Genomic DNA, 23,547 nt, shown 5'->3' with positions numbered 1-23,547 from the left:
CTGATTTTTCCTGCCAAAGTGCATAACCTCACATTTTCCAATATTGTATTGCATCTGCCAAATCTCCGCCCACTCACCCAGCTTGTCTATATCCCCTTGTAGGTTTTTTATGTCCTCCTCACTCTCTACTTTCCCTCCCATCTTTGTATCATCTGCAAACTTTGATACGTTACACTCGGTTCCCTCCTCCAAATCGTTGACATAGATTGTAAAGAGTTGGGGACCCAGCACCGACCCCTGCGGAACACCACTGGCTACTGGTTGCCAGTCCGAGAATGAACCATTTATCCCAACTCTCTGCTTCCTGTTAGATAACCAATCCTCCACCCATTCCAGAATATTACCCCCAATCCAGTGATTCTTTATCTTGAGCAATAATCTTTTATGTGGCTCTTTATTTATATTTAACCTAAATAATAAACTACAATTCCTGTGTTTGCACCAAATACACTGAGCCCACCAGCGCCATTCTGCAATGGTCTTAGTGGTTGTGACGATCACAGTGGTGTTAATTCAACAAACTCGATCTTGCCAATGATTTTAGTTGGGGCTTAGCTAATAGTTCAACATTTCAGCAAGGATCTTTGTGGAGTGGGCAATAGTCTGAGCAAATTATGGCATGCTATAAGTAATGGCACACGTCACGCCGCCAGGATTTCCTGGAACTTCTGTACCATAATGGTCCAGAATTTGCTGGAGCGGGGCATTGTGGGGGCCCTGTTAGTTAGACTTCTTCCCTCACCCTTCAGCTAGAGAAAGTTTTGCGCTGCAAATTGCTGGAAGCATGAGCTGATAATGCACAACAAGGTCAAAGTGTCATCCGGGAGCTTGGTGAACAACGGGACCAACAGTCTATTTCCATAGCCAATAAGATTTAAGGATCGAGAAAGAAACGGGAATGACAGAGAAGGAAATAGAGTGATGGAGTCAAATCAGGCACAGAAAGAGAGGGAAAGAAAGATTGGTTAAGAGACAAAAAGGAAAAGTAAGAAAAAAAACTTAAATTTTAAAAATTCTTCCCTTTCTGGGCTGGAGACGTTGAGTGGTATTGCAGGAACCTAAATCTATTAATTAAAAAGGGTCCTTACACTGTTAAGTATCAGCCCTAACTTTCTGTAGCAAGTTTAATTGGTAATTAATGCAAAAATGCAGCAATTTCTTGAAACTCACGTCGAAACTGACGGCGAACTGCCGTTTCCGGAGCGGCGCAAATGTGTGATGATTCACAACTCGTGGCGTATCTCTTTATTGCCACAAATTTCTGGACAATTACACACTCATAATGGCATGCACATTACATAGAGTTATATCGAAACTGCAGCACAGAAACAGGTCATTCGGCTCAGATGGTCTATGCAGCATTTGTACTCCACACGAGTCTCCTCCTCCCTCCCGACTTCATCTAATCCTACCAGGATACCTTTTCTATTTGCTTCTCTCTCTCCCTCCCCTTCCCCCCCCCCCCCCCCCCACCCCATATGCTTATCTAGCTTCCCCTTAAATGCACCTATGCTATTTGCCTCAACCACTCCTTGTGGTAGCACGTTCCACATTCTTATCACTCTTTGGATGAAGAAGTTTCTCCTGAATTCCCTATTGGATTTATTAGCAAATATTTTATATTTATGACCTTTAGTTTTGGACTCCCCACAAGTGGAAACATTTTCTCTACGTCTACCAATTATCACTATCTTAAAGACCTCTATCAGGTCACCCCTCAGCCTTCTCTTTTCTGGAGAAAAGTGGCCCAACCTGTTCAGCCTTTCCCGATAACAATATCCTCACAGTTCTGGTATCATCCTTGTGAATCTTCTTTGCACCCTTTATAATGCCTCTCTATTTTCTTTTATATAATATGGAGACTAGAATTGTGCACAATAAAGCTATGGTTTAACCAAGGTTCTATACAAGTTTAACATAACTTCTTTGCTTTTCAATTCTATCCCTCTAGAAATGAATCCTAGTGCTTGATTGGCCTTATTAATCTGCGTCGCTACTTTTAGTGATTTGTTTTTCTGCACCCTTTGCTCCTCCATCTCGTTTAAACTCTGTTATTTTGCCAGCAAACTCTGGCTGATAAATGTTGTACTCCATAGCTATGCCATTATTATGGTGCAAGTTTGCACCAAATTTAGGCCTCATCTTCTTTTGAAGAAGACTTTTTTAGTATTCAGCAACAAAAAGTAGTATATTGCAAAGAAATAGTGTGCTACAGTTTACTTGATAATTCAAAGGCTTTATTTTGCAAATTCAAACCATTTTAAATTAAGCAATATAACACAGCGAAGTGGGAATTTTAATGTTTAAAAACAATTTGTATTATAATTTGAATTGAGTGGAGTAGACCAATAAGTTAACAAATACAGAAATCTCATGACCTTGAGGACCTTGTGGGTTTCAGAAACTGCAATTTGAAAACCCAAGGGTTACATTACAGTAAGCTCAAGTGGAATGCTTTATTTAAGTTGTGTTATGATGTGTGTGTGTGTGTGTGTGTGTGTGAAGAATATGATTTGATATGTTGAGCTGTGCATTTAATAAGATTGAGTTTTGGGGATTTAGGGAAAAATTGTAGCAGATTGACCCACATAAGTCTATTGGCCTGTGGGTTATGCAGTTACTAGTTAAAGCATGGAATAATATTCCAAGTAACTTGCTCCTTTTATTGTTCAGTGATCCTGTATCTAACTGAAAGTCCATCTGTATTTCCCAATTTAAATAATTATCTACAAAAACTTGCCAAAAATAACAACTCTGAATCATCTTGTGTCATCTGTTATTACGTTAGGTTTGTAAACCGACAACAAACATAACAATGAATGTCTTTAACTACAGCTCCCAGCATGCATAGCAATCTGCTGTCAATAATGACATCACATTGGTATAAAGGATTTATGCTTTTGTTTAAGAAAATACATTCACATACTTTATGAAGTTATTAGACATATAGTTGTATATTCATATATTTTATGAAGCACTTATACAATCAAGTGTACATTCACATATGTTTAGCCATGATGTGGAGATGCCGGTGATGGACTGGGGTTGACAAATGTAAGGAATCTTACAACACCAGGTTATAGTCTAACTGTTTTATTTGAAAATCACAAGCTTTCGGAGGCTTTCTCCTTCGTCAGGTGAGTGAGTGTTGGATTCCATGGAAGGTTAGCGCATTTATAGTCAGAACAATACCTGGTGATTACAGATAATCGTTCCAACTGCCCGTTGTCAAGGCAATCAAAGTGTTCAGACAGTGTGATGTTGCCTACAGGACCACCGAATATACAAACGGCCAGAACAAAAGACAGAGAGAAACATCCGAAAAGAAAAAGACAGAGAATGACCCGTTGTATTAAAAACAGAAAACTTTTTTTCGCTAGTGGGGTTACGTGTAGCGTGACATGAACCCAAGATCCCGGTTGAGGCCGTCCTCATGGGTGCGGAACTTGGCTATCAATTTCTGCTCGACGATTTTGCGTTGTCGTGTGTCTCGAAGGCCGCCTTGGAGAACGCTTACCCGAAGATCGGTGGCTGAATGTCCTTGACTGCTGAAGTGTTCCCCGACTGGGAGGGAACCCTCCTGTTTGGTGATTGTTGCGCGGTGTCCGTTTTTCCGTTGTCGCAGCGTCTGCATGGTCTCGCCAATGTACCATGCTCCGGGGCATCCTTTCCTGCAACGTATGAGGTAGACAACGTTGGCCGAGTCACAGGAGTATGAACCATGTACCTGGTGTCCTCTCGTGTGATGGTGGTGTCTGTGTCGATCATCTGGCATGTCTTGCAGAGGCTGCCGTGGCAGGGTTGTGTGGTGTCGTGGATGCTGTTCTCCTGAAAGCTGGGTAATTTGCTGCGAATCGTTCGCAGCAAATTACCCAGCTTTCAGGAGAACAGCATCCACGACACCACACAACCCTGCCACGGCAGCCTCTGCAAGACATGCCAGATGATCGACACAGACACCACCATCACACGAGAGGACACCAGGTACATGGTTCATACTCCTGTGACTCGGCCAACGTTGTCTACCTCATACGTTGCAGGAAAGGATGCCCCGGAGCATGGTACATTGGCGAGACCATGCAGACGCTGCGACAACGGAAAAACGGACACCGCGCAACAATCACCAAACAGGAGGGTTCCCTCCCAGTCGGGGAACACTTCAGCAGTCAAGGACATTCAGCCACCGATCTTCGGGTAAGCGTTCTCCAAGGCGGCCTTCGAGACACACGACAACGCAAAATCGTCGAGCAGAAATTGATAGCCAAGTTCCGCACCCATGAGGACGGCCTCAACCGGGATCTTGGGTTCATGTCACGCTACACGTAACCCCACTAGCGAAAAAAAGTTTTCTGTTTTTAATACAACGGGTCATTCTCTTTCTTTTCGGATGTTTCTCTCTGTCTTTTGTTCTGGCCGTTTGTATATTCGGTGGTCCTGTAGGCAACATCACTCTGTCTGAACACTTTGATTGCCTTGACAACGGGCAGTTGGAAAGATTATCTGTAATCACCAGGTATTGTTCTCAGACTATAAATGCGCTAACCTTCCATGGAATCCCACACTCACTCACCTGACGAAGGAGAAAGCCTCCGAAAGCTTGTGGTTTTCAAATAAAACAGTTAGACTTTAACCTGGTGTTGTAAGATTCCTTACATATGTTTAGGTCATTGTACACTTCGGTGTACATTTCCATGTACATTCCTATACATATTTTATGAAGTCACAGCATATTCTGATTGTGTTTGCACTGAGGCTTGATGGCCTGAGGCAGTTTGTTTCGCCTTGGGGTTGGGGGCAAAAGGGACCCTGATGGTCCTATCAGTTGTGGTTGATGCTTCTTGTGGCCAGTTTGCCATGCTGGGAGAGGGGGGGAAAGGAATAAGAGCAGCAGTTTGTGTTGCATGAGTCTCTAAGAACAGACCATAGACTGCTTGGGAATTCCCCAGTTTCGAGCGGAGGTTGAACAATGAGGGGGTGTATCTCTTTTTGTCCGGGTATAAAAAAAACTGGCGTCTTTTTAACTTGCACGTCCTTTAAATTACCCCAAAATAGGAGATTGTTAACTACAGTAATACAACTTCTTACATTTTGAAGGTTTTCTTGAACAGTTCTGTAGCTGATTATTAGAGCAATTTTACTGAAATGAAGTTTGCTTAGAATTAATCGTAAATGAGAATGCAGATACATAAAAGGTGTATCACATTTCATGTTTTGTAGTCTAGAACAAATGACTCAAATTAGAGAACTGATGTTGAAAATGGGTGGGAAAGGTAGCCTCATTATATGTCATTATGCTATCTAGTTGCATAGAATTTACAGCACAGAAACCGGCCAGTGTTTATGCGCCACACGAGCCCCCTCCCACTCTCTTTATTTCATCTTGCCCTATCAACATATCTTTCTATTCCATTCACCCTCATGTACCCTTAAATGCGCCTGTGCTATTCGCCTCAACGACTGGTAGCGAGTTCCTCATTCTCGCCACTCTGAGTAAGAAGTTTCTTCTGAATTCCTTAATGGATTTATTAGTGACTATTTTATATTTATGGCCCATGGTTTTGAACTCCCCATAAGAATTTTAGACTGAAACAGGAACTTTTCCAGTGTTCAAACAAAAGTTATTAATAAACTTTAAAATTGAGTCACCATACTAAATAATTTTGATCAAAAATTGGAAGGAAAATGAATTGCCACAATGTTGAACTGTTACTATGTTTGTAATGTTAAAATTCCTGGAAGTATCTGGCAATCATAATTTTGGAAGTCACATTATATTGCTGTTCGAGCAGTGTAAAATAAAGCTAACTATGTGTCAATAGTTCAAGAAATTTGTGGAGAAGACCAGCGGTAAATCTTTGAAATACTATGTGATTTAACTGTTGATATTTCAATTATTGACATTTTATAATGTGTGAACTGCAGCAGTTGTAACTTGCAGTACAGAGTTATGATTTGAGAATTCTGTGTTTATTAATTTTTGCTTGTAGGTTTTTAAATACTCAATTTTTCAAATTTTTTTAATGTTTTGTTTAATGAAATAGTGAGAAAGAACAAGAAACTAAAGAAGAGGACCGTTTGATGGAAGAAAAGAAAAAGAAAAAGCAAGAAGAGAAGAAAAAGAAGGAAGCTGCTCAGAAAAAGGTGGTGTATTTGACATTGGTCATCTTTGCTTATACTTAATAGAAAATATGCTATTCTGGTGTGTATAAGTAGGTAAAGTCAACCAAGTTCTATATAAACTTTTTTGTTTTTTTTTTCAGGCTGCTGAACATAAAACCAAAGGTTAGTTATTATTTGCTGCTAATTCTTCTCTGTGGCAGTAAACTTGTCCATGTAAGCTCCTTTCTGTGTCATTTTCCTATAATGTGATCAATCATGAAGTATAACATTACTACTTTCAAAAAGTCATTGAGATAGATATATCTATACAATAATTGTCCTTTTGATCAAAAATACTCAATTAAAATGGGCTATTTTCTAGGTTTTTAAATGAAGAGCGATATAATGGGCTTTTTATGTAAAGTATTCCTCGTCTTCAGTTCTGTTTCCTGTCTCACCTGTTTTATGGAATAGTGAGCCTAGGAATATTTGTTCTGAATACCTCGTATACTATAAAGCTGTTTCCCATTGAACTGGTCTCCTTGCAGTTGAGTCTAATCAACAAATGTGCAGTTAGTGCATAGTCCCAATTGCTAAAGCACATCGTTGGCCTGTTTGGGCAAGCCGAGCTCTCAACCTGCTAATGGGCTGACTGTAAATGGAAGACCCAACCCAAGTACTGTGGTAGCAGCTGTTTACATTTGCTGCTGTTAGTATATTGTGGTAAGAGGCAAATCTGCTCCCTGTAGAAGTTTTGGTATCTCTGACAGCACTGGCATCACCTTGTTCACAGGGTTGCTTCCAAAAGCAAGAAATTAATATATACATTTCATGAAAGTGTACATTCCCATACGTATTTTATAAAGTCACAGCGTATCCTGACTGCATAAATAGGATATTAAAGCTTCAGCTTGTTTCTGTTTCGGCAGCAAAAATATAAATGCAAGGCGAAAGGACTCAAGTAAACCTCACGGGTAACAAAACTTCAAAGTGATTTATTTCCAAAGTGTTTTGCTGTTCTTTCGTCTTTCCAGATCTGCACAAAAAAAAATTGACAGTTGATATCCATATGACCCATTTGGTGTCCCTAAGCCCCTTCCTCCCCAATTCTAATTTGTGATTTAGAAACGCTTTGAAGCATACATAGCTTTTTAACAAAAAAAAATCACCACATGAAGCTGGAGATAAGTCTGATGTAAAATCAGGCTTTTTGTGAGCTCAAGTCAAGGGATGTTAATGTTGGGAATGGAATACCGTTGTATTTCAGTACCCAGTCTCATTAGCACTCAAATCAGACACAGTACAACCCGCTACAGACTAAAGCTCCCTTCTAATCTGATCCAATAATGTGCTTTAGCCCTAGCCTCAGAGAAACATGTCCTATTGTGGCGGGGTATCATTCTCATTTCCTACAGAGGCCATCCTTGTGCCCTTCTTTCTGACTGAGATTCTCAATTAGTGCCAAGTTAAGGACAGTTTTGAGCTGTGACCCCACAGCCATAGGAGTTTGGTTGAGACTGCCCAAACTCTTCCAATTGGGACCCCAAACTAACTGAAGATTGGTGACTTCATCCTGTTTATTTGGGTTGGAATGGTCCCAGGTCCAGAGGTAAACCGAACATGCAACCTAATCCACTGCACCACCTAGTCCTCACAGTTTATTGCTTCTTGCTGAAAGTGAGATTTCACAATGTGTTTACATTGACACTAAGTTCTTATAAAATACTTTGGTTGTGTAATCTATTTTGTTTGATACAAGTAGAAGTTAATGCCCCTTTATAAATATTTTTGCTGGTTCCACCTGAAGAGCAACATTGAAACCTTGCATTATTGACTGAAATATAGAACTTTATGCAGAAGTAACTGACTCCTACATCCTATGATAATGTTTAGTGGCAGCCCACTAGTAATTTTGACTGTGCAGTTCCTTGAGGTCAGTCTCGTGAAACTTCTGCCTCTGTAATGAAAATGCTAGGATATGGTCCCAAGGGTAGCAACTATCTTCTGGGAGCTTACTTAGGTGACCATTCTTCACATCCGATGGCAGTGAGTGTCGGCAGACTATTCATCATCTGATTCAGTTTTCACCAATGTTCCCAAGCATTCACTTTCTAGCATAGGTTCTTAGCATGCAGGATCACAAGGGCACAATTTCCTTTTTTAATATTTTGTCAATTTGTTGCTAATATTGTAACATATTGCTACTGATTTTCAAATGGAGAGAGATTGAGCTTGGAGAGTAGAATCGGTGAAGCAGAGAACAGGCATCTTGCTGCCTTTGGAAGGTGGCAGAATAACACTACTCGAGACTTTGATTTAAACTTTAACTGACAAAAAATAAAGATTAAATAGTTACAATAATACAAAATATTTTAACAGTAGAAAATAGTAAATTTGCAAGTGCAGTGAATATTTGTATGCATTATTCCTTTTCTGACTGTCTATGGAAGTTATCTTGCCTGACTATTCCTCTTGGAAGGCTTCAGACAAACTCACTGATTTAAAAAAGACAGGTTGACAAATATCTTAAAGAAAATAACTAACCAAACAATTTAACTTGTATTCAAAATAAACTACCAGTCAAATACATAACTGAACAAATTACACAATGTTTGTATTTGAATTAAATGGCTTAGCCCCCTCCGTCGGACAGCAGATATTATCTCACTTGCTGTTTTTGAGTATATCCCTCCATTGCTCATAGCGTGCGCATTGGTGTTAATGCGATTAACCAGCTATAAGCAATGGATGGTAAAACCATCATGGGTTGTAGGAATGAAACATTAACCCCAAACACCCTCCAGAGGATCCAGAGTGTAAACTGTTGAATGGGTTTTATACAGAGTGTGCCTGATAATTAATCACTTGTTCTTTTGCAATGTCTGTTGCTATATTACTTGATAGTTTACATTATACTTGCTCTGTTCTGACCAGACTGTTAATCTGATGGCTTTAATCTTGTGGCTTTTTTGAAAGTTTTAAATCTTGTTTTTGATTACTGTGTTGTGAATGAAGTACTTTATTTTAGTTTTGATTTTGGATGATTTGACCAGAAGTTAGCTGTTACTTTTCAAGATTTTTATTTTTTAAAATATTTCTTCAGCACTGAATATCTTAGTCAGATCTAAGTATTTAAATATCTTTGAACGCAGCTTGTCCTGTTTTTATCAACATATAGCAGATTCAGTAATTTTGTGTCCAGGAAGTATTCTTCATATTTGAAGAATGAATATGTGACTAATAATGAAAAATAGAAGATTCAGGCCTTTACTAATGAAAGATGGATTATTAGTTTATAAGTTCACTTGCAAGAGAGATGCACAATAGGACTTAATTGGTTTGGCATGAGGAATCTGAGAGATGATAATCGAGAAGTCCAAAGGTTCTAAACAAAACAAACATTAATCCTTTTGGGGATTAAAAAAGAAAAGAGTTGCTGCTGGTGGTAGACAAGCTTGTCTAAGTGAAGTTTAGTGTACTACTTTAAATTATCTCTTCAATGAAACAAAATAGCTTCTAATGTTATCTGCTCTGATAACAAGAGCTTGGAGAAGTGAGCTGCTTACTAGATTTTTGGAGGGACAGAATAAACTTATTTTGGTTAGGGGCAATCACAGAATGCATTTTGCACAAATAATGTTGCTGCTCTGTCAAGTGGAAGAGGCTAGCTTATTTGATTTGTGTTGAGCACTAGTGTAGTGTAAAGCCATGTACATCACCAGATTTATCCTACTTGGAGTCATTATTGTTCTTTCCCCAAAGAAAGTCATCAATTATGATTGTCGAAAAATTCATGATTTGCCAATGATTGTTGTGAAACAGTAGGTTATGGATTGTTAGTGGAAGATATGTTACCCAGTTTGTGCTGCCAGATTTACAGAATAGTGTGCCAAGTATCTGACAAATTGCTATAAAAAGATAAATTACTGTACTCTGTTGACTTCAATCCAGTGGAAAATCTGTGCTGTGTTGAGAGCAAAGAAATCACTGTTTTTATTAGTGTTGTGTCGTTGCAGTATTGCTTGGTGTTTCTTGAATGAACATTGCATGTCACGTGTAACAGAATAGACTTACGAGATCAGCTTGAGGAATTTTTAAAAATCCGCTTATTTGCTTTTAACTTTATTATCTTGATCTCAAAAGTCTGGACAGCAAAATTCTTTTCCCCAGTGCAATGAAGCATTGAAATAGTGCATTTGAATTCAGCCCAGGCCACCAATATTAATGAATGGTTTCCCTCTCTGTGAATTATTGGAAATGTTGAAGTATTACTTGTTTGGTTATGTCGACAGAAAGTTGTAACATACCATTCCAAGGATTGATTATTGAATCACCAAATTTGATCCAATAATTAAAATTGCATTTACTGTGAGGGAACATGCCAATTTAAATTTTGTTGCCAATTTGAAATAATTATTTACTGTAATGTTCTGAATTGGAGGGAACACTTAACAGTTCCAGTTTGAAAGATCCATAATACCCTACAGAAGTGTCCCCCTCTCCCATCTTTGGAAAAGGATTGCCATTATGGTTTTTTTTACTTCAGTGATAAACTGCAGCAGGAACTCTGTTAAATAAGTAATAGTTAAATTTTTGGATGAATGGTGAGTGCATTTTCGTGGTAAGATGTGTAGCTTCTCTCGTGAACAGTGGAAGATTGGCTTTCCAATTGAATATAATCTGAATTTAGTTTAATTAGTTTGTTTTAAAATACTAGTCATTATTGCAGTCATCGACTTTGCACAGTTTCCAGACTATTTCCCATAGTTAGAATCAAAGGTAGAATAATATGTGCTGCCCCGATGGGTCAACAAGTTTATCCAGTGAACCATACAAAGCAGAAAGTTTAATGTTAAGTTAGTTGGTCTCTGATTGGAATGTGATTTTGGGACATTACAGTTGGCCTCAATGCCCATGCTCCTGGTTGCTATTTATTGACTTTTTTTATTTATTCATTCATGGGATGTGGACGTCACTGGCAAGGGCAGCATTTATTGCCCTTGAGAAGGTGATGGTGAGCCGCTGCCTTGAACCGCTGCAGTCTGTGTGGTGAAGGTGCTCCCACAGTGCTGTTCGGTCGGGAGTTCCAGGATTTTGCCCCAGCGATGATGAAGGAACGGCGATATATTTCCAAGTCAGATTGGTGTGTGACTTGGAGGGGAACGCGCAGGTGGTGGTGTTCCCATGTGCCTGCTGCCCTTGTCCTTCTAGGTGGTAGAAGATGCGGGTTTGTGAGGTGCTATTGAAGAAGCCTTGACGCATTGCTGCAGTGCATCTTGTAGATGGTACACACAGCAGCCACGGTGCGTTGGTGGTGGAGGGAGTAAATGTTTACGGTGGTGGATGGGGTGCCATTCAAGCAGATTGCTTTGTCCTGGATGGTGTTGAGCTTCTTGAGTGTTGGAGCTGTACTCATCCAGGCAAGTGGAGTGTATTCCATCACACTCCTGACTTGTGCCTTGTAGATGGTGGAAAGGCTTTGGGGAGTCAAAAGGTGAGTCACTGGCCGCAGAATACCCAACCTTTGACCTGCTCTTGTAGCCACGGTATTTATGTGGCTGGTCCAGTTAAATTTCTGGTCAATGATGACTCCTAGGATGATGATGTTGGGGGATTTGGCGATAGTAATGCCATTGAATGTCAAGGGATGGTGGTTTAGACTTTCTCTTGTTGGAGATGGTCATTGCTTGGCACTTGTGTGGCACAAATGTTACTTGCCGCTTATCAGCCCAAGCCTGAATGTTGTCCAGGTCTTGCTGCATGTGGGCAGCTTCGTTACCTGAGGAATTGCGAATGGAGCTGAACACTGTACAAACATCCCCACTTCAGACCTTATGATGGAGGGAAGGTCACTGATGATGCAGCTGAAGATGGTTGGGCCTAGAACACGGCCCTGAGGAACTCCTGCAGCAATGTCCTGGGGCTGAGATGATTGGCCTCCAACAACCACTATCATCTCCCTTTGTGCTAGGTTGGCTCTAGCCAATGGAGATTTTTTCCCCCTGATTCCCATTGACTTCAGTTTTACTGGTGGTTCTTGATGTCAAGAACCGTCACTCTCACCTCACCTCTGGAATTCAGCTCTTTTGTCATTCTTTGGACCAAGGCTGTAATGAGGTCTGGAGCCGAGTGGTCCTGGCGGAACCCAAACTGAGCATCGGTGAGCAGGTTATTGGTGAGTAAGTGCCGCTTGATAGCACAGTCAACGACACCTTCCATCACTTTGCTGATGATTGAGAGTAGACTGATGGGGCGGTAATTGGTTGGATTAGATTTATCCTGCTTTTTGTGGACAGGACATACCTGGGCAATTTTCCACTTTGTCGGGTCGATGCCAGTGTTATAGCTGACATGAACAGTTTGGCTAGAGGCGCCGGCTAGTTCTGGAGCACAAGTCTTCAGCACTACAGCCGAGGGCCGATAACCGTTGCTATATCCAGTGCACTCAGCCGGTTGTGGAAGTGTATGTGCTGGAACTGTATGTGTAGACATCAGGTAAGGACTGGATTTGGTTTGGCTATGCTTTTCCCCATCCTCCTCTGCCATCAAATAGTTTCTCTTAGCACATCTACAGTTTCTTGAGTCTTACTATCTGCTCTGTATGCTTTAGCTATTCATTGGATAAACAGTAGTATCAACTTAATCTTTCTATTAGTTTTATTTATCTCTTCTTTCTCCTAATCTTTTTGTTTTGTGTCTCAACTTCCCTTTCACTTCAGTCTTTTCTTTACACCTACATCCCTTCAGTGACCTGAATTGACATGTATTCATTCGTTCACCTTTTTAATACTTTTCTCCCGCCAAGTATAATTTGTTAATCCCATACCAGTTCTCCATTGATTTGAGCCAGCTGGTGTTTAAACAGCTCTTTATATCAATAATGATTTCTGTACTATATTTATAACATACCAATCAACAGTTGATATAAGTTTTGCTCTTGCTGACGAGCTCCTTTGCTCTCAGTTGATGGTGTTTTACAACTGATCAATTTACCTGCCATATTTCCTTTTATATTTTATTCAATAATGCTTTTTTTTCCCGATACGAACATCCTTGTCTACCTATCTGGTCATTGAGATAACTTCAAAATACCTTTAAACCAAGCTGAGAAGTGGCAGCCTTTTTGTTAATGTGCAAAGTATCTTACTGATGTGAATGTCTTTTTGGAATCTAACCTCTAATCTTTCAGAGAAATTGCAAAATGAGACTTGTTGTCTTTGAGTAATTCCTGATTAAATCTCAGTTTAGGTTTCTAATTATCCAAGTAAACTTTTTAATGGCTTTCTTCTGGCCAATTTTTTTAATTAGTTCAGGATGTGGCAGTGCTGCCAAGGCTCCATTTATTGCCGATCCCTAGTTGCCCTGAGAAGGTGTTGATGGGCCTTTTCCTTGAACCATAGCACTCTTAGTGGTGACGGTGCTCCTACAATGATGTTGGGTAGAGAATTCCAGGATGTTGACCCAGCAACGATGAAGAAAGGATGAATATGTCCAAATCAGGATGACGTGTGATTTGGTGGGGACCTTAAAATTTCCACAAGATTTCTGCTTTCGTCTTTCTCATTGGTAGAGGTCGCAGGAGAGGGATGTGCTGTTGAAGTAACCTTGGTGAGTTGCTGCAGTGCATCCTGTCAAGAATGAAATTGTATAGCACCTTCAACGACCTCAGGACGTCCCAAAGTGCTTCGCAGATAATGAAGTACTTTTCAAGTGTAGTCAATGTGGTAATGCATATTGTACACACTGCCGCTGGTGATGGATGGGGTGGATATTCAGTCAGTGGTACCGATCAAATTAACTGCTCTGTTCTGGATGCTGTTGAGCTGCTTGTTTTGTTGTGGCTGCACCCATCCAGACAAGTGGGGAGTACTCCAACATATTCCCAACTTGAGCCTTGTAAATGGTGGAAATTTAATTATATGCACTTTTTCAAAAAAACGCTCCTAAAATATCTCCATGCTGCATCAAGTGATTCAGTCAAAATGAACAAGTAATAGTGGTTAGCTTTTGATGTCACATATTAAAGTAGTGTACAAAATGGCAGCCTTCGTACCATTGAAATGTTGGAGTATAAGTTATTTTACAGGCAAGCAGCAAGATGAATCACAAGTTGTCAAGTTATCCATTTACTGCATTGAATACTTGCAAAAGTGGTATTCTATGAAGTTTTGGTTGATAAATTGCTCAATCATTTAATGCTTCCAAATAAAGATAATGGAACAGGTAAAACACTTACTTGACCCTATATAGTCCAGATATTAGTTCAACCAGATTTCTCTCCTTTCTGTTGTGAGGCAGTGTTAACTGATTGGCTTAGGAATTTAAGTTGTTTTGTGAGAGCGTTGCTTTACAGTGCATTATAGAGAAAAATTAACAAATTTTGCAGTGTTGGAGTTTCAATTTATAGCTTCATTAGCTTTAGATTTTGAATGACTTTCATCGGTGTGCCTTTCCCCTACTACTCTTTTTCTCCCCCGCCCCAACTTGTGGGGAAGGTATGTGAACATTATGTATTTGAAAAGTATATGAACTGCATGTTTATTTAACTTGCTGAGTAACACTTGGAGCCAAATGGGCTCTGACACCTTGTGGTAATGAGAGGTGGCTGTTTCGTATAGATTTCTAATGCAGAAGCAAATGTCAGGATTGTTTTGTCACATTAGTGGTTGTTGTCGGAAGTAGTTTTTATTGAGGAGAAGTTTCAGATTACCTGTTGGATGCAATAAGTTATTTTGTTAGGAAAAATACATCAAATGATTCACAAGCTTTTAATAGAAGCTTGGCTGACTGTTTGCTCCTTAATTGAAGTAACAGTGCCTAGAAATATTTCAGACTTTGCTGGAATTCATACTTGCCAGCCCTGCATACTTGTAATTTTTAAACTGATTTTTGGTATAATTTTAAAAGTGGTGAAGTATCAGATCTGTCATTTCCATTGCCTCTTACCAAGACCAACAAAGCAGCCGTTTTATTTCCCCCATGAGAATTGGGCAGCAGTCAACTTTTCTGGATCTATAGTGCTTGAAGGCAGACTGTAAAATGACACCAGCTTCCACGTACCTATCCGCCATTTTCTAATGAGGCCTTCTGAGGGAGAGAAACAGAATGGCGTTTCCTGTGTGAGTGCTGTGTTGGCTCCCTTTTGAGATTTATACTGGGGCCTCCAGCTCTGCTGAACTGACAACCCCCAGCAAGCTGCCAGAATAGCAGATAAAAGATCAGACACAGATACACTTGTTTCATAAATGACATAAGCTGAAATTATAAGTTTGGCAGAGTTAATATAAATGGAACAAGGCTGTAGAAGTGATCGCAATATACACTGTTTTGAAGCTAGCCCACTGCATAATTTCACGTAAGCACGTAAATGTGCTGGGAGGGACAGAACAGCCATTACGTGCCAGTTGCTTGAATACTCTGATGCTTTAAGGGGAAAAGATCTTCAATTGTATATAATATGTATATAAAAATTGCTATGCAATTGAAGACCGAGCAACTGTTCTACACACAGTTTATTTTCTTTTGAAGGATCATAACACTGTAATGTGTGATTCCATGCAGAAAGTTTTTGTATAGTGCATCCAAGTTGCTGAGATGAAGAGGGAAGATAATGAAGTCAAATGAAAGTAAAAGGCATTGATGTCAAACCTGCACCTGCAATTTACTGTCAATCAGATCTGTTGTAGAGGTCACAGGTGCAAAATTGGGCCGTGTAGCGCCCGTTGTTTTGGCGCTACACGGCCTCTCCGACATCCAAGATGGCGTGTTTGATCCGCACGCACGTTTCCTGTGTGACGCGCACCAGGCGCCATCTTGGTTTGGAGTTAGCCCAGGCACAGATAAGGAACGCTGGAATCATGTAAAGTAGGGAGCAAATGACTTCAATCAGTGTGCAACGCTGATTTAAAGTGATAAGTCCCAAAATGGTGTCTAACGCTCAACTCAACGCACAGTCTTAAATTAACCCCAACCATCTGAACGTGTCTTAGAGTGCCTGGAGGGCCCCCCACCAGCGCTATTTAAAGGGACCATGCAGGATTTACAGGTTTGTGGCTGGATTATTGCCTCTGGCTGCCAAGACATTTGTAACTGTTTTTGGATGTCTCCTAGGCTATGTCCCTGTGTCCTAGTATTGAAGTCTAACATTTAGAGCCAGGACGTGCAGGAGTGAAGTTAGGAAATGCTTCTACACTCAAAGGGTAGGAGACGTTTGGAACACTGTTCTGCAGACGGCAGTTGATGTTAGCTCACTTGTGAATGTTAAATCTGAGATTGATAGATTTCTGTGAACCAAGGGTATTAAGGGATATTGGTCTAAGACGGGTATATGGAGTTGGGTCACAGGTACACCATGATCTCCTTGAATGGTGGAACTGGCTCGAGGGGCTAAATTCAATGGCCACTTGCTGCCTCTTGATATGCACCACCTTCTCCTGCAAGGAAGCGGGACGTGTGCCTGGGTGATGTGCCTGTCATAGTTGAATAGCTGCCAGTGTATGTGGCCTGTGAGTTGTGGGTGGGTGGCTTGAAACGGTGGTAATGTGTAAGGGCAAGAGGAAGCATCTGATTGGAAGAGTTGAGTACTGATGGAAAGTGTTTATTGATATGGGGAGGTGTAAAGTGTAGTGCAGTTTGTAGGTGACGCCACTTGACAGTTGACCTCACTCACCTTGACCTCTCATGTGAAAGCATTGAACTTCTTCCTGCACTGCATCCATGTTCATGATGCTGTGCGCCTGGCATTGACTTTGTCCCCTGCTGCCTCCCACTGCCTTTTGAGTATATGTCTGGAGGGTCTCTTGACCACCGCCCCCCCCCCCCCCCCCAGGTGGATATAGATGTCCCTTCTTCTGTCCACCTCTTGCACCCAAGGTCGCTAATGCATCAGCACAGAACCTTGGTGCATGCACTCTCGAAGGCCTGGTACCAACTCAGATTGGCAGATTGGTGAGGTCTGACATGCAGATTGGAGGATGTGGGATTTAGTAGTGCGCAACATGTATTCAATGTTTTAGCATAACTCATCAGTTCAGATCTCTGTTCAGACTCCGTGCAGACAGTAGACTGTTACTTTCAGCAAATAACAGGTACAAGCTACCTTTTAAGAGATTTCTAAGAAACATCCTCCCTTTAAGAAATGGAGCTCCGTCTGGTGGTGGAAAGTGCGAATTGCATTGATTCCACGTGCAAGGCCCGGAAAGGAACGCCAATTGCAGGTTAGTGCTTCCTTGGGCCCAAACTTGCGTCTTGCCTGCCCAGGGTCCGTCGGGCGTGGGATCTTAGCGCATCGTGCTACCATCACCCAGAACGGACCCTTATCCAATTTATTTCCCCCATTATTTTCCCCTTCTGTTCCTTGCAATGAATCCAAGTTAATTCTATTAATATAAATTGTTTTGCTTCGATATAAATTTTGCATTTCCAGGAACAGTAGTACCTCTTCTGGTTTTACAATTTTTAGCCTGTCATACACAAAATGATGTCTTTGTATCTAGAAACAGGCTCACTTTTTGTAGCTTTTTGCCTTTAAACTCAGTTTACAGGGATTAAAAAATGTTAATTATGTTTCAAGTAAGTGGACTTCACATATGTTTTGTATTTTTTTTTTCACTCCCCAACTCATGCCATAGTAGAAAAGTTGCTTGCAACCTGATTCGAACAATAATAGCCTTGCCTAAGAGCCTTGTTATAGAAATATGTAAATCTACATAGAAGGTACACACTAGGTTGCTGTAATCTGATGTGGTCTGGGTGAACTCAGCATTGAGGCTAATTAGCTAGTGTGCATGCCGTGAAGTAGTAGAAGACATCAGGGAACACGTTATTCTCCTGAAGGGAATAACAGTATGCCATTGAAAGATCAATTTTTATAATTTTCTGTAGAACCTGGAATCTGAAGTTGCATAATAATTGAGTTATAATGTATTTTTGAAGAAAAAACATCACAGTTTGAAGATGTCAGTGAGAATATACAGGTGCTGCATTTTATATAATAAGTAAAAGTAAATCACACTGGTCCATAGAGCATTTCAGCTACAGATTATTTTTGTGTTTTTGTTGAAATCTTTTTAAGTTGAATTTTGATATTTTTTCTTATCCGTTTGTTTCTGATTACTTACTGGAAAATGTTAGCATTTTGATTTCATAGATTTATGGAAAGTGACAGTATCGTAACAAATTAGTAACCTTGACTCATCAACTGTTTATGTCCCCGACAGAAATAGTTTCCTAAATCTAGCTGCTTGTAAAGTATGTGTGCATGCACGCATATTAAAAGCTAATACAGTATGTAAGGTAAAATCACTTATAAAATTAATAATTTACAGCTTGAAATAGTAGTTGATACTGGTACAGATTAGCGTCTAAAGCATACCATAACACCTGCTGGGGACTCATCATCGAGCAAGTAATGCTAAAAGGCAAACTGTATCATTTAAGTATATAAGCTGAGACCTTCATTCATGTAATTGTGACACTAAACTTCATGTTTTGCTAAAGAAGGCAGGGCTTTCACAAGGTTGCCACTGACCACAAATGGGGTCACAGTTTGTTTTGTTTTGCTGCACAAAGGAAATGTGGTTTTAGTCCAGCTGTTAAGGTCAGTGGAAGACTTTGAGGCATGACCAATAACTTCATTCTCACAATGTATGTGCCCAGGTCTGAGAGTTTTACTTTGGTCTTATTTTAGGGTTTGCAGTGATGCATTTTGTATTAATTGAGTTTTACTGAAAATGCTGTGGTCAGTCTTTTCTGATGGGAGTCATGGCTTGCTTAATTGTGCTGGAGCAAAGAGTAGTTTATTAACTGTTTGCATCCCTGTACAGTGCCCATCAGGTGGTTCCTATGGCTGGCACTTCAAAGTGCAAACAGTCCAAAAAAGTTTGTTTACTTTGCCATCGACATGGGTGCTCTATGTGGATTTAAAATTGCTGAGATATGATCTTATTTAGTTGCATAAAAGTTTATATTAAGGATAATGCAGTTATTTCCTTTTATCCACTAAATGTTGTCTTTTTAATTTAATTTTTTTACTCTGTCCACTACTTGTTCAAAATTTACTCATTCACCCTATCCAACATTCAAACTACTTCCCTGGTGTCCTTAATGTTGATGCTTTCTAATGTTAAGATAGCTGTTATCAATTCTCAAATTATCCATCATCTTGAAAGGTTTAGCCCAATCCATAATCACCAGTATGGTTTTCGGCATGGCTGTTCCATTGGTGATCTTATCTGTTACAAAGCTTCAACTATGTTCTTGAAAACTTTGGCGCATGATCTGCCATTGTCGTGGACATCTCCAGGGACTTTGGAGCGGTGCGTGCACTTCTGAACGAGTTGCCACCATGTACCAGCCCACCAAAACTATGTCCATAGCTAACTAATATCCTCTCAACTTATTGTGCGGTGCAGTTGGCTCATCCTCTAATGCGTATTAACTTGGGTTCCTTCAGGCTCTGTTCTCTCCTACTCTGTTCTTTCATCATATCAGTGACCTTGTCCATTCATCATCCATTCCTATCCACACTATTAATCAAGTTTCTTCAGATTGTATCCCTCAGTGCTCATAATTTTGGGTCCTGTATTGCAACAATATCTCCATACCCTTGAATGGGGCATTGACTGACGACAATATGATCCAGGTCTTCAAAGATGCAGTTTCTTTGTGTTTCTTGTCTTTCTAACTATTGCCTCTTGCTTTGGATGGTTGCACCTTTGGACCTCCCCCATCTATTGATCTTGACCTTGTTGTCTCCCCTGGCCTTAAGTGGGACTGACCCGTTTGTTGCTAAGCTGTCTTCAAGAAGCCCAGTTTCTTTTTTGGCAAACACTTCTTTTCCTCTCGGCGGGGGTGAAATTCATTGGCAGTAGCGCAAAATGGATGATAGTGGATCGGCAGCCTGGTTTTGCCCTCTGCCCGATTTTCTCTTGCATTGAAGTTGAGGAAAAGGAAATTGGGTGGAGTGTAAAACAGACTGCCAATTCACTATAGTCCATTTTGCCCTACTGTCCAAGATGGATTTCACTTCCAGCAACTCTTAAAGCTGAAGTCTGTCCAAAATCTGAATACTGCTGCCATTTGTAGGGGGGACCCTACTAGCACCTCTTTTGCATTCCTGGGTAAGATACACAGGATAAAGTTGATCATCTTGCTTTCAACCGTTCTCTCCATTGCAACCTTTCCTGCTTTTTCTATTGGTGCTGTACTGGTGCTTCTGAAATTTCCTCTTGTCACTTCTGAGTTGTAAATATTTAGCCCCACATGCTCCTCTTCTCTTTACACCCCTACTCTGTTGAAATTAAGACTGCTTGTACAGTCTCTTAACATAGAAACATAGAAAATAGGAGCAAGAGTCGGCCCTTCGGGCCTGCTCTGCCATTCAAAATGATCATGTCTGATCGTCTAACTCAGTACCCTGTTCCCGCTTTTTCCCCATATCCCTTGATCCCTTTAGCATTAAGAAATATATCTATCTCCTTCTTGAATACATCTAATGACTTGGCCTCCACTGCCTTCTGCGGTAGAGAATTCCACAGGTTCACCACCCTCTGAATGAAGAAATTTCTCCTCATCTCTGTTCTAAATGGCATACCCCGTATCCTGAGACTAATCTTAACATTATTTCCCAGGACCTCCAAACTATGGAACTTCTCACCTTTCTTTTCATTTTTAGGCATTTAAAACCCAAGCTTTGTGTCATCAAATCACTACTTAATTTCCCTAATTTAAATAAAAAATTAAACCATGATATTGTCCTGCTGCCCTGCGGGCCTTGGTGTTCACCTTTGTTTCTCAAGAAAAAGAAAGCTAGGCATCCAAAAATTGTTCTCAATGGATAATGGCACAGGCAGTGTGATAGGTCATGCAGCTGAAAAGGGTGGTATTTATCAAATAAAGATTATGTTCCAAATCCTGTTAGTGATTTGTAATGCTTTGTGGATTATTAATAAAATGAGAATTCATGATGGATGCCGTAATAGTAATAAGTACAATAGAGTGTACTTTGATTGCCCTTTGGTCCACTGGTTGCTCTCCGGCATGAATATAGAATAATTGGCTCTATGGAACACCTATTTCTGATATTCCAGTCGAGTGCAAATTCCATTGTTGCCTTCAGAATGTACAGAGGCTTTGTTAAATATTTTAGAATCAGTAGTAATTACAATTGTGTTCTACTTGGCTGCTGCTAACTTGCTCATTCTTTAGAACTTTGTCAAAATACCAAAACAATCCTTTTGAATTTATCTGAATATTACCTGAAGATGTATTGCTTTGAAATTTATTCTTAGCATTTTTTTTGGCTCTAAATTAGAGGATGGTTTAGTGGTACTTAGTCCATTTCCCTTGAATTGGATTGAGTTTGCCCCATATTTATTACAGAGGGACTGAACTGTTTGGTATTTTAGTTTTGATCCAGCTGTGGTGGATTGAACGAAAGACTTTATTCCACTATGGTGAACTCAGACCACCGGTGAGATTACTTTTTGGATTTCTTCTTCGTGATTTTTGTTTTCTTTTATAGAGATCATTTTTACAACTGAGTGGCTTGTTGGACCATTTCAGAAGCTATCAAGAGTGAAACACGTAGTGTGGACTAGAGTCAAGTGTAGGCTGAACTGGGTAGGATTTGCACGTTGCCTTCCCTGAAGGGCATTATGAAACCGTTGGGTTTTTATGAGCTTTCATGGGCACTTTTTCTGGTGCAAGCCACAAATTACCAGATTTATTGAATTCATCTCACAGCCTGCCATCATTTGATTAGAATTCACCACCTCTGGATAGGCTAAAGTCTTTCATCTAGCTTACCTCAAAAACCCAACTAACTTTTTTTATTTAAACCTTGCTGTACTCTGTACAGTAGTGTAATGGTTATGATACTGGACTAGCAAGGTACTTGTAAATTTCTGGCTACAGATTAGAAGAAACCAGCATAAAATAGCTGCCGTTCTTTGTAGTTTTGCCACTTTGATATTTTTGCACCGGACACAACACCTATCTATATTAAAAATCTTGCAATTGTGTACACTTCATGTCTACAAACCTTACTTACTGTTGTCAAGATTTTTTTGCCACACTTTTTATGTCAACATTTATAATGGAAACACTATGAGCATTTCAACAGTTTGAAATAGAAAATGCCTGTCAATATTGTTTTGATGTAGTTGCAGGCCTCTGGCCACAGGGTGGCACTGGCAGTCTCTTGGTTTCTCTCAATGCTGGCTGGAAATCTGAACACTGTCTAGTTTCCCTTTCAATGTTTTAGTGCTGGAAACTTTTTTTAAATAAAATTATGGAGGCCCAGTTCAGCCCTGATGCCCCCGCTGCCTGCTTATGGCAGCCTTTTACGGCTGCAAACCATTTAAAAATAAATAAATAAATAATGCTGTTCCCAGTGCCCCTTTTTAAAAAAAAAATAGCGGACCCACTGCTCACTGATCAGTCCTTTTGGTGGCCCCATTACTGATGAGAATTTGTTTCAAATCAACCGATAAATCTAAACTTTAGAGTGTGTGTCCCATCAGAGCCAGCTTCTGCTGAGGTGGGGGTGGGGGGGGAGAAACATTTAATCTTTAGTCTTTTGGGCCCACTGGATCTTGGGTGCAGTTGTAATTTATTTTTAAATCTGTATTTGTCCAGACAGCTTGGTCCTTTTTTTCCTGACCCCAGTCTGGGCTGCAGCCCTACTGAATTGGAAAATGTTGCGTGTTTGGTCACTATAACCTCCCCTTCTTTGGCCTCCCAAGTTTTTCCTCCCTGATTGTAGCTTTTGGCCATCACTGCTGCCCCAACTCCTCTATCCTTGAGCCCTGCTCCTTCCAGCCACACCTGTCTAAATTTCTGCCTCATTCCACCCCACTTGTTTTAGATTCCCTCTGACTTCAGATGCCCCTCTGTCTTTAGCCTCCAATGTTAATTCTTCCCTCACTCCAACTTCGCAGTGTTAATTTCTGCCACTCTAGCTCCAATTTTAATGATTTCCTCTGGACTACAGCTCCAGTCCCTTCAGTGTGCTGCTTTAGGTCCTGCTGATTTTATGGCTCCATTTGGCCCCAATGTTGCAGAATCATTCGTCCATGTGGCTCCATTCATCTTTAAATATTGCATAAGACTTTCTGCCTTGCTCAAATTTTAATGCCACAGTATCCCCCCTTTCCTGCCGCCACCACTTCCAACCCAAAACAAATAAGAAAATAGATACAGAAAAAGAAGACAAAACTCTAATCAGAGGAGAAAATGAGACAGAAGCAGAACTGAGAGTAGAAAACAACAGCACAGAGACAGAAAAAGAAGTGAAAATCTTGTTCTCCAATTTACCCGAAACAACACCATGGAAGAATCACTATTAGGTTCAATTTTAATCAAATTCTTTTACGCTTTAATTTGATTTGGTGGTGGTAGAAGTTTGGAACTCTCTTCCGCAAACGGCAATTGATACAAGCTCAATTG

At 40.3% G+C, this 23,547-nt stretch overlaps 1 protein-coding gene across 8 annotated transcripts in view; it reads left to right on the top strand.

Moving 5' to 3' along the window:
• The window catches only part of tnrc6c1 (trinucleotide repeat containing adaptor 6C1), a 462,004-nt gene that overhangs the window by 333,065 nt on the left and 105,392 nt on the right, over positions 1 to 23,547 (top strand). For all 8 annotated transcript variants that reach the window (XM_068004210.1, XM_068004207.1, XM_068004212.1 and 5 more), the window contains 2 exons: positions 6,042 to 6,141; positions 6,261 to 6,282. In XM_068004210.1, coding sequence (XP_067860311.1) covers positions 6,042 to 6,141; positions 6,261 to 6,282 — 122 coding nt within the window. The remainder of the gene's footprint in view (positions 1 to 6,041; positions 6,142 to 6,260; positions 6,283 to 23,547) is intronic.

This window comes from Heptranchias perlo, chromosome 23, assembly GCF_035084215.1.
Source record: "Heptranchias perlo isolate sHepPer1 chromosome 23, sHepPer1.hap1, whole genome shotgun sequence".
NCBI lineage: Eukaryota > Metazoa > Chordata > Chondrichthyes > Hexanchiformes > Hexanchidae > Heptranchias > Heptranchias perlo.
This window is presented reverse-complemented; position numbering and strand designations above follow the sequence as displayed.